General features: G+C 39.3%; 2 protein-coding genes across 2 annotated transcripts; both read right to left on the bottom strand.

The window, feature by feature from the left end:
• Window positions 1-7: 7 nt before the first annotated feature.
• On the bottom strand, window positions 8-8,737 carry LOC145466625 (ankyrin repeat domain-containing protein SOWAHC-like). The gene is made up of 12 exons (XM_081450331.1): window positions 8,650-8,737; window positions 7,183-7,219; window positions 5,815-5,867; window positions 5,136-5,237; window positions 4,970-4,981; window positions 4,306-4,404; window positions 3,505-3,574; window positions 2,947-3,027; window positions 2,491-2,520; window positions 1,467-1,627; window positions 371-471; window positions 8-168 (listed from the first exon to the last, which is right to left on the bottom strand). The coding sequence occupies exons 1-12, from the start codon at window positions 8,668-8,670 to the stop codon at window positions 81-83; spliced, it is 855 nt and encodes a 284-aa protein (XP_081306457.1). The 5' UTR covers window positions 8,671-8,737; the 3' UTR covers window positions 8-80.
• LOC145466622 (uncharacterized) lies at window positions 7,998-11,836 on the bottom strand. Its single transcript, XM_081450329.1, has 3 exons — window positions 11,643-11,836; window positions 10,692-10,832; window positions 7,998-10,260 (listed from the first exon to the last, which is right to left on the bottom strand). Exons 1-3 carry the CDS (start codon window positions 11,754-11,756, stop codon window positions 10,174-10,176), a joined length of 342 nt encoding a protein of 113 aa, XP_081306455.1. The 5' UTR covers window positions 11,757-11,836; the 3' UTR covers window positions 7,998-10,173.
• Between the last annotated feature and the right edge of the window lie 28 nt (window positions 11,837-11,864).

The following is an 11,864-nucleotide window of genomic DNA, read 5'->3' as shown; positions in this document are numbered from 1 at the left end:
ATCTTACAGACTTGAGCAAACCAGGGTTGCCGGGTTAGGCATAGAACGGGTCGTTATCACGTGAACAAGTCATGAACAAGTCATGGCATCACGTGAACAAAGCGTGGGCTCCAGCCTGTAATGTGGTTGATATCGGGAACAGATCTTGCACGACCAGTTCTGTAATAACTACAATGCAAAGGGAAAGATTAAAGAAAATTGTCTTCACAGTAAAATCTGATTTGCAGCAAAACAAAATGTATGTGAACTGGAATGTTTATTGGCCATTTAAGGCCAGCACAAACCGCGATCTAATTGGTATTTCCCATGGAAGCTGAAGTAAGAGAGCTAAGACCTTTCCAAGACTTTCAAGGAGATCTATCTAACTCACCTGGCTGTACTTTCTGGAATCTCCAGCTTTGAGCATGTCGAGACCGGTTTCTTGTCCTTAAATTTAGCCGTAACGTTTCTGTAAATCTTTACAAACGATCCCTGAAAATTAAACGACTCTTGAATTAGCGAAACGTTTGGATTCTTTCATCATATATAAAGAGAAGACCACTGGTGAGTCACTGACATCTGAATCCCAATAAAACAAAGCATCACAGATGGAAAGCATAGAATAGACCATATTCGTATTTTCGGTTTTGGACTGGAACTAGCTTGCAATGGAGGCTTAATTATGCGGGGAGTCTTTTCAAATGCAAAATATTCCCCCGCATGAACCTCCATTGCAAGCTAGGTCCAGTCCAATACCGAGAATACGAATATGGTCTATTAACTCTAAGGTAATTTACAGTACCGGAAAATGACCCCGTAATTTCCTCTGAGAGGTAGCCCTCAAACTGCATGGGAAATGAGGACCAGAACGTTACTTACGCAAATGCACCCTTTATTCTATTCAGTAGATCAGGAAATGGTCAAAAACTATATGGTGAGATGAAATCCGCACGAAGATCGAGAGTGACTGATCATTCAAAACTAACGGACAAAGCTGAAAATCCTGTGCGCGAGGCTGTTATACTGTGTCAAAGTTTCAGAAGGTGACTGCAACTCTTGTGGCGTGTGATGTTCAGTTCAGAAAAGATTTTAAAACAAGATCCCTTTGCGGCTCACATGCACGATCCATTTTATATCAGGCGTTACTACAAATATCACCGAACCGTGGAATGGTGCCGAATTTTTGTACAGCGACCACTCCCACTTTTTTTTTTGCAGACCCGAACACATATTTTCGTGCTGTTGTGAGTTGACAGCAAGCGAAGGTCAAATAAGGGGAAACGGAAGGAAGTGGACAAATGTGTTAAAATATTTTAACACATGAAAATTTCAACGCCCAGAAAATGGGTGTGGTCGCCGGCTGTACAAACATTCGAGTCCAAACAGGCACGGTTCGGTAGTTTTCGTAACATCACAAACATTCGATCAAATGAAGAGGTTTTGCGCTAATGATGTTATACTTTCAATATCGGAATTATTCTACCTACCGATCTTGCGGGTTTCTGTCTTGGAGAAGGTAACACGCCTTTGTCACCGTCTAGTTTATCCATTCCTGTCCCAAGCGAATTGCTCAGTGCTTTCATCTGGAGGAATATGGAGCCGATGTTTTGCAGTCCTTTGTTGCGGTTCTCTCCTGACGATACGAATACTACAATTGCGAGAGGGAAAAAAAAACTCCTGTCAGTATCCTCGTTCCCAGGGTCTCTCTTCTTATCGCCCCTCTCTCGCTCCAGGGGGCGGGAAGTACAGAGACCCTGGGAACGAGGTTGTCCTGTCAGTTTATTCATGAAGTACCATCACTTTTCTTCTCTACAAAACTTATTTTACATGAAAAAAAAAAAACCTCAAGATATTCAGAAACTAAAGTAGAAAAACATCTAAGAATAAGCAATAAACCGAAAATAAGAAAGGATGAATACCACTCAGGAAGGTTAAAACAGAAACAAACGATATATTGGAAAGAGCTTGGCCTTTTTTTTTAAATGAGCCTTTGGTCGCGTAGTTTTTTTACGGTGTTGATGATGTTGCCATTATAATCTAGTGTATGTTTGTTTCTTAGGTCTCGTCCACACTACACGGAGGAATTTGAAAATGCTGGCTTTGCGTTTGAGTGACAGAAAACATTTTGAAAACCAAGCCTTTCGAAAACGACGTGCTTACGATAACCATGACGTTTCCGTGCCCAAGTTTTACTCAAACACGAATCCAAAATGATCGATGGCTGTTGCGTTTTCAGATTTCTCCAGTGTAGTGTGGACGGGGCCTAAAGAACAATCTCCCCGCGGTTTCAGATCGAAAGTTCTCTTCCATCATTTCCCGATTATGTTGCCAAATGCCACCAAATATACATATAAATCGAATAAAAAGATTCCACAAAGCAGTACAGAGAGAGGACAGGATTACGTGGGTGGAAGTGGATTGTATAGTGAAATTTTTAATCTTTCAGTCATCAGTTTTATATTTTATATCAACAGGAGTTCTGCGAAAAAGGATGAGTGCACAAATACTAACCCGATGGCGCCAGTCTTTTCCCAAGTTTACCTGAATAAAAGAAATCAAGAACACGCCCATGCACGTGGCAATTAGTTACTTTAATATGAAGCCGCGCAGTAAAAAATCTTGTCCAGCGAATTGGGCAAAATAATTTAGTATTTGCTTTGATTTTCACGCGTTTGTGGCTGAGCTCTCTGACTGATTGAAAAGTTGTTGTGCTTGGTTTTCAACCAATCAGACGCGACTTGACTTACGCGGGTTTTCCCGTGCCTCGACTCGGTTTATCTTACCACATATCTGTTCGTTGCTTGACGAAAATTGACAAAGACTGTACCTCACCCAGTGCAAACAAAGTTTCTCGCTTTTCAGTGCTCAAGTTTCCCCAGTTGTCTTATTTGTTAACAAATAACCATTGAAAGGCTCGCTATCATCAGTCGCAAAGTGACGCTGTTTTCAAGCCGAACGATATCTTACTTTGTATCCACGGTGAAGTGGCATCCTTTATGTAGTGTTTTGGCTTCCGGCCGCTGTTGTCGCGGGCGTCAATATCAGCTCCTATCAGACAGAGAAAGAGGCCGGTTATAAGTTTGGTATTGGCATTTGGAAATTTTCCTACCCGGTAGACTATTTGAGCAATAGACTAAGAACGGTTGGTGTTTTTTTCTCTAGATCACAGAGAAGTAGAAAATCCAGCGAAAAATGGCCTCGTAATGTTAACTTGAAATAGATTTTGGTTTTCCTCTAGCCAAGCACACAGATCTAGCGCGGTCATTTTCTTCAGTTTTGCTTGTTTGGTTCTCGAAATTAAAGAATAAGAGGAATTTAAACTTCTCCCCGGCCAATCTATAGGAAATATGAGTTTTAATTGACATTCACTAGTTCTCAGAACGTTTGTTTGCTCTCGAAGTTTCTTGGCTGATAGTTCCACTCCAAATCAATCAATATAAACCCCCTCATTTTCTCTTGCTATAACACTTCGTTGTGCGCAGTAGTTTGCAACAAAGAAGAGGGTGACCAAAGATATTTTCGTACCGCAATCTAACAGGGAAGCCATTATACTCTCGTGGCCTTGAATCACGGCGAGATGAAGTGCGGTGTATCCCTGAAAAATGAAATCATACCATACAGATCAAGTCAACAAATTATAACAAAAATGTAACAAAATTAGACACGCCTCTTTCCTCTAGGAGCTTCCCGTTCTGGCGATTTGCTTGTTCCCAGTTCTCTGCTCGGTTAGTCGCAGCCGTAATTTTGGTCGTCACATTACAAACTTCTCTCAATGGCGTTAGTAGCGTTGCGTGACTACGTGACACTGACGTATTAACAGATCTAAAATTCAAAGCCGCTACTTTGCTCTCCAAGTCATTTTTGTACCTCATTTCCCATCGATGCTGTGGAAGTTGAAGGCCGATTGACTACCTGGTTTGGCGTCATTGCAGTATTCAAATTCACGCGAAATAAACATAACTTTCTTTTTAATACTTACCCCCTTTAGTGAGAAAGACAAGATTACAAGGTCATCATTAACCGGAAATGAAAGAGAATTAATAAATGTTAGTAGTGTGAGCCATAGTGTGCCTAGATGGTCAGCGGAAAGCCCTGTCATTGATTACCAAAGGAGTGAAGCCTGAGAACGAGATTACGCTAAGTTGTGCAGTACGCAGAGGAAAATTTGATCGCAAAATCTTACCTTCTGGCCGATTGTAGAATAATTGGAAAGTCCAATACCAAAGCCGGAATTTAGGAATTTTAAAAGAAAGAAAAAATACTTTAGTCAAATTTTCATATTCTGCAACAGAAAAAAGATCTAGGAAAATTACTCTCACAAAGGACTTGTGGTCTTCCTGATTTAATATTTACGTCCATTCCTGTATTTGTCAGTATTTCAACTATATCTTTTCTTCCTTTTTTCGCAGCCCAGTGCAGTGCGGTCTGTAGGTAGAAAATAAAAATATTCGACAGGTGTCCATCATTGTCGTCTGTCCTCTTATTGATGATAAATTTCGTCATAACATTGTCAAAGTTTACTGCGGAACCACTTGCCTGCGGCTCGTGGTTCCACAGCCACTTTGACAATGCTATGACGCAATTTATCAACAATAAAAGGACACGCATAAAAACCTGACGTCAATTTGTTAAATTGCAAACTTCTATAGTTTCAAAACTTATTGTCAGCGTTATATTGTAAGGAAACATATACTTACAAACTAAATCGTTCAGAGGTTCATCACATCATGGTGGGGTCATTTGTAGAAAGAGAAAAAAGAACAAATCAATTAGGATAATTGACCTTTAAATGAAGGACAAAACAGAAAGCTGATGACAAATGCAATATACTTACTCCCTTTGTTGCCACATCATTGCAATGGAATCAAGGAAAACAAGAAAAGTGAATTAGTTCTGAAGAAGATATTATCGAATTAACTAAAACTGGTGACAAAAGAAACAGAGAGTGAATAAACTGAATGTGAAAAATGGCCAATCAGAAATCGCTTACCATAACAAAATCCTGTGGGTGTCGTTGCCAGTCAGGTTCAAGGACACAAAATGACAAATTTCAGTACTTCTGATATATAAGTTTACAATTATTCATTATTCCATTTTCCTATTTCATGCTGCAATTACTCCATCAATATTCTAAGATTTGCATTACATCGCTATACCTGAGTAGTTACAAGGTTAGGATCTTGTTCTAGTAACGCCAAGATTCCAGGAAGACTTCCTTGGCTTGCAGATTGGAGCCATTTTTTCTCGAGGAATCCAACCTGAACAGCAGAAATTCCAAGTTATATATCAAACACGAAAGACCATGTTTGATCACATTTCTAAACACCGAGAAGAGAGCTTAAAATACAAGCGGGATATTTTTGACTAACTTAGGAGTGTTTAGGAATGTGTTCAAACACTTCTTGAGTGTTTGAAGTATCATCTCAATCAAAATAAAAAGGCGGATTATTTAATAAACAATTATTCCACGAGCGCGTGGGATGTGAGATGATAGATAGCCAACGAGGCGCATAGCCCCGAGCTGGCTATAATCCTTTCATATCCAACAAGCGTGAGAGGAATAATCCTAGGAATAATTGTTTCATTAAAACCCCCCCCCCCCAAAATATAGAAAACTAAACTAAAAAAAAAAACGCCCCCCAAAAAATCACGAGTACACTTACCATATTTGTAGAGCATGGTATAATGGCTCATAACCCATGATGGCTAAGCCATTGAAAACTTTCGAATTGCATGATCCAGTTTTTAATAATACCTGTTACTTATTAGCTTTCTCTTCAACAAAGGGATGAGTTAGTATGAAGATTTTCTGTCTTGTCTTGTTAGGGACCGTACCGTTAAAGGGGCACTGTTCCTTCTTTCCTGAAGATCTGCCCTTCCTGTGGAGGCTGAAAAAAAAGATTATTGATCAATTAAAAGACCTTTCCTGCATTGAGAGACTTTCAAATGATTTTCAAAACGAGGTGTTTCAAAATTCTTAATCAGTGCTTGACACGTATATATCTTACAAAGTTCGAGAATCTTTCATTGAAATCGTGACTCTTCAACGCATGTACCTTTCAAATTGATTTCGTCGAGTTCTATTCCCACATGTAGATTATTTCTCGTTTCCATAATTCGAAAACATGATCACGAATCGAAAGCTACACCTGATTAACTGAGAAGTCTCAATGAACAATCTTGGAATCAAATCAGGCTTTAGGTTCGTCACTTCTAAGTGGCTTTCGCTAAATGCTACAGAGAGTGGAAAAAAAGTAAATGATCTTCCAGACAGTCTGCGTTATTTTGGCCACGTACAAATTACATTTAATTTGAAGGAAACTTGAAAATAGTGGTTTACTAAGATAGAAAGACACCAAAGGAAGAATAAGAAACCATAAAGGAACAAGGATGGTTAACACGGATTAAAAACGACGAACCTGAAAAGCTTAGGCTAAGCTTTTCAAGATGCGCAAGCCGTGACGAAGCTTCTTTATGCAACTAAACTGTGCTGAAAATGGCAAAACGTGACGGTTGTTCCAGTAAAGAGGTCTAAAAAGGCAATTATTGCAAAATGAAACGTTTCCAGTGAAATCTTAAGCGTGTTAAAAGGAGTTTCTTACTACTTCAGAACAAATATTTTGATCTATAAACCAGCGTCAGATTGATATTTCGCTTTCAAAAAAGTGTTCTGTGGTTTTTACTAGATTAATTTAATCGATAAAACTAGAAGAAAATCTAGCGTATTTCAGTCGAGTAATTCCGTGAACTTTTGTCGGCCACTTTACAGTCGTCTCACCGGGCGCGACTTATGTTGTCAGGTTGAAAACATTAATTAGAAACACCGGGTCAAAGACAAAAGTCTGTTTTAAATCAAGATCTTGGTGATTCAGTCTACTGTATCATTGCATGCTTGTAGTTACGCATTAGTCAACCGTCTAGCCAATCTCGTTCCCAGGGCCCGTGCGTTGTTAACCAAACAGAGAACGGTGGTGGGAACGAGATTTCCCGCCAATTTTGCCACATCACATCGCTCGTGCGGCCAGTTTGGCTTTACGGCCTAGAACGACGAGAAAAACGAGAGACAGCTGTATTTGTAGGCTAAACATGTGAAGCAGTAATGAGTAACCGACGCAAATTAGGGGGGTACGTGAGGGGGCGACGATGGAGAAGTGGAGAAACGGGACCAAATGTCAATATACTTGCAAATACATTCATACATACCAAAAGAAGTTTTCTTAAATCCAAGTGCTTCTAACACCTGCGATAAAACAGATTATACCTACATAAGTGAAACTTCATTTGCGTCTGGACAAATGCTGGCTTTTGATACGGGATTTGTCGTCTAATAAAATACCAGCCTGGCTGCTTTTCAGCAAGTGAGTGTTTTAATCTGTTTCAGCGTCAAACGAAGCCGATCAAGAGCACATTATACCTGTAACCTTCTCAGTCTAGCTCGCGCAGCAGTCATTTGCTCTTAGCAGAAATCGAGATATTTACAGCTTTGTGACTCAGTTGGTCGCAAGATTGCACTGAGATCGCGGGAGTTTGCCACAGTTCTCTACACAGAGATTTCGACAAAGGTTGTCCCACGAAAGAGTAATGCTAAAATAGTGTAAGCAACAATGCCGATTGTTATGAGAGGTCATTAGTTGTTTGGCGTTACTTGAGGTTGGCAGTGTGTCAACAACATGAGAAGGAAAAAGAAAGCACGTGTTTGTGCTATTTCCTTCTGTCACAATGAAACAACTTGAACTTCAGGCCCCGTCTACACTACGCCAGATAAACTTGAAAACGGCGCCTTTCACTCTGAAAACGCATCAAATGTTTTCCATCCTCACTACGCCGGAGAAAGTTGAAAATGCAACAGTCACCGGTCATTTTGTACTTTTGTTTGAGAGAGGCTCGGTCAGGGATGTCATCGTTTTCGAAAAGCTCGTTTCCAAAATGTTCTCCGTCCGCAATAAAACGCAAGGCTCCGTTTTCGTCACAGATTAGTGCGGACGGTCGACCTAACCGCAGGAATATTAAAAGCTGCGTTTTCCAATTTCTCCGACCGCGGTGGTGTGGAGGGGGCCTCAATCAAGCAACGCTAACTACCATTACCCATAATACCTTTCGATTTTGTCGCGCACGCCTTTGCACTCGTGTAGGACAAACTTTCTCGAAACAGGTGTAAACAACAATTATTAAAGCTCAATGATTTCTTTAACAATTGAATAATAATTTTTAGCCATTTTCACAGAGCCTAATAAGGCGCAAATTTGTAAATATGCGAGATTACACCGGCACAATTGCTTTATTGTAATCATGAAACTAAATTAAAAGCAAGCAGTATAAATAGCATTTTATCTCCGCTGCACTCAACGTAATTAACTAATTAATTAAAATGATTGATTAATATTCAAAAAAAGCCAAAGAATTGAGTCAATTGAGTAGCAAGGCAACCATTTTCAAGCTAAATACATTGTGCGTCCCATGGAACATTTAAAGAAACTATTTGGATGATTTGTGGTTTACGAGAAGGGTAAAATTAATTTTCGGTGGGGACGATCGACGAAACTAGGTGATTTTGTTCGAAAACAAATCCAATTTTATCTGAATGATCAGCAAGCCTTGTGAGGTTATGAGAACAATGATGTAAATTCTTCGATGCAAGATCTTACCGTTTACCAATACTTCTGTACCTACCGCTTTCGACGCCCGAGGCATTGCAGTCTAAAGTTTAAACAATAACAGCAACCCTTCTTGGTTGATCTTTTTGGCATTTACGTAGATCTGTTTCTAATTGATTTAGGATCAAGCCTTAGTAGCTGTATTTTGGATTGCTTAAAATGCTTACATTTAATTAAAATTCGCCTGTTGTCTCTTCACATGTTTGCCGATGCTTCAAGTAGACAATAGTAACAATACACTACCGAGTTTTTTTTCTGTATTATTATAAATGGTGTGTACAAAAATTTGTAAAGGACAACTAACTGCAAAAAAGAATATTTCAAAAAGAAAAGTACAGAGATTTACTAGACATTAATGAAGTTTGCTCATATCTTCGCGATCGTTTTCGAAAGTTTCAAACTTCGATTGATGTTATTTAGAAATTTCGGAATGCAAACATGGTAACGCAACGGAAAGTGTTTGAAAAGCCGCAAAAATGTCATGGAAGGCTCGTTCATTCTTACACTGCAGATGTCCTAGCAGTACTAGTTTTAAACTTTAATGATAATTCGTTGTTATCATTTCTTGTTTAAGGCCCCGTGCACACTACGTCGGAGGAATTTGAAAAACGGAGGGTTTACTTTGAAAATTCCGTTCACAGTACGCCGGAGGAATTTAGAAGCACGACAATCACCAGTCATTTTGGATTTCTGTTTAAAAAAAAAAAACGCGGGCAGTGAAATCACACGATTGTCGCGAGGTCATCGTTTTTATTTAACTCCGTTTTCAAAATGTTTTCCGTCCACACAAAAACGAAAAGCCGGCGTTTTTAAATTCCTCCGGTTTGAAGGTCGTTTTCGAAAGGCTCCGTTTTGGTGACGGATTAGTGTGGACGGTAGGCCGAACCGTAGAAATAAAGCTGCGTTTTCAAATTTCCTCGGCGTAGCGTGGATGGGGCCTGAGTTAAACGAAACCCATGTTCGTATTTGACTATTTTTCTGTGCAACTACCGTACACAAAGACACTAAAACAGCAAATACAATTCACATCCCTGATCGGCTCTAATCACCTGTGAACTGGTTCTCACTGCTTAGTGAGCTAGCGTTACAAACTGTACAGCTATCTAGAGATGTACGGCAAACAAAGAAAACGTGTTACGTAAAGAAAAATATCCTGTTTAATTTTCTCGGGAAAGTAATCTTACTTACATTCTCTGGCTATAAAACAGTATTAAATAAAGTTAATAAAACTCATTTTTCTTCTCAGCAGAGAAAAATAAAGGACACCCAAAACTGTTCAAGATTACTTTTTGCTAATTCTGGTTTTTTGTTGTTGTTGTTTTCAACTGTTGTTGTTGTTTTTCGTGATGAAAAGAAGCCTGATTTAAACTTTCCCAATCTTACCAGATACTCATAGAATTCATGGGTACCATTCATGCTTTCATCCCTTTACAACATAGCATTTTTCCTGAACCATCAAAATCCTGATTGGAACAAGTTTTGATGAGCAGATGGGCGAAGTTGTGTACGTTCCCTTGCATTGTTAGCATTTCATCAACAGCTACAGATTTGCGATGTTTTCGACAGTCTCTGACAGTTCTTCTTGAGTAACATCTTTATTCGATGGAATGAGTTTCTCTTTATTGATCTGCACGAAAAGAAATAAAAACAATGTCAGCTGAAATGAAATGCACTATGTTATAGCTTAACATGTAGAACAGGTGACAAGCCTTATTTGTCAAATGATCTTGATTGCCATAGCAATTGATAACATTTGATGACAAAACTTTGAAACTTTAACTTAAACTTTTCTTTTCTTCTTTGAAGAACTGGTGTTGGAAATTTAATTATTATAACTATCATTATGTCTGCCACAGTTTTTAGGTCTTAGTGGGACACTTCTCTAACCAGTTGAAGATCAACTAATTCTCACCACCAGCAGGTTTGACTTTGTGTTGAGATTGGTAGAAGAAAATAGATTCTGATCAACATTTGAGCTCAACTGGTTACACATTAGATGTGTGCCTAGCCAGAGTGGAAGAGTTCACAAAAGAGCTTTCTTTTTTTCATTATCTTTACCTTATCACACGATTGCTGTTCTGTCATCTTGACTTTTGAATCAGTCCCGCCTGGACTTTTAGCCTCAATCAACAGTGTGTTGTGGACAGCTGTAAAACTCTTGTTGATCTCCTCAATCTGCTGGAACGTTTTTTCTTTTAACTGTAAACAGAAGAAACGATATCAACAAACATTATACACTGTATGTCTACTGTCCCCAGGTTGTGCGAGGGTGAATAATGCTATCCAATGTGTTAATCACTATTCAGTGGGTAAGTTGGAGTGTAGATTGTAGAGACCTATAGAAGTGTAAGAGCTCCTTAATCAGATGTAAAGAGAATCAAATATTAACTTCATAATAAAACCAACTATGATATTCACTTGATGGTAATTTATCCAGTGGATGTATTGCCAATCCTTTGAACAACTGGATCTTAGATTTCAATTCAAAACTTACATCCAACCGCAAGCCCTTTGTCTTATCTCCTACTCTACTGTTTGTTGCACTGTTTATCTATAAAGCTCCTCATTGCATGCTAAGGGGTGGGGGGGAGGGGGGGTGCTTGCCCTGCTGGCTTTTCCTCATTCTGCATTTTTTTTTGTTTTTCCCAAATTAAGGGAGGGCCTGTGTCCCTCCCCTAGATCTGCCACTGCTGATTTTCCTCTAGCTTCCACTCTGCTGTAGGTTTTCCCCCCTTTTCATCACTTCCCACATGCCATCACCAATCTTTTATCAATTCTCATAGAGAATTTCTTTTCCTTTCCTTCATATTATACCCTGTTCCTTCTCCTACGTTGCACCCAAAACAGTCAAAGGAATCTAAATGTGCATCATCATGGGTCACGAAGACCAGTTATTAATCAATTCATCTGCGATCGGATTACAACATTGAGTTGCATTTGTGAGTCGAGGAAAAAGACACAAGAAGCTGAAATGTTCCTGGACGTTATTAGTTCCTTAGATGATTGTACCTTCTTTTTAGGGAGACTGTTGTTCTTGGCCTTTCTGACACCAGAACTGTTTCTTTTTCTCGTCTGAAATTTATTTTTCAGCTTCAATTTCACGTGTGTTTTACCGGGCGCCATGTTTTTATGCAATATTTAAGAGCAACACCGCTACTCAAATGAACTGCTTTCTCGTCTGCAGGGCTTTGTTACATCCGGGCTTTTACAGCCCGAGTCCCTCCCACCGCA

Source organism: Orbicella franksi, chromosome 13 (genome assembly GCF_964199315.1).
Source record: "Orbicella franksi chromosome 13, jaOrbFran1.1, whole genome shotgun sequence".
In the NCBI taxonomy this organism is placed as follows: Eukaryota; Metazoa; Cnidaria; class Anthozoa; order Scleractinia; family Merulinidae; genus Orbicella; species Orbicella franksi.
The sequence above is the reverse complement of the archived record's forward strand: the minus strand, read 5'-3'. Positions and strand labels throughout refer to the sequence as shown.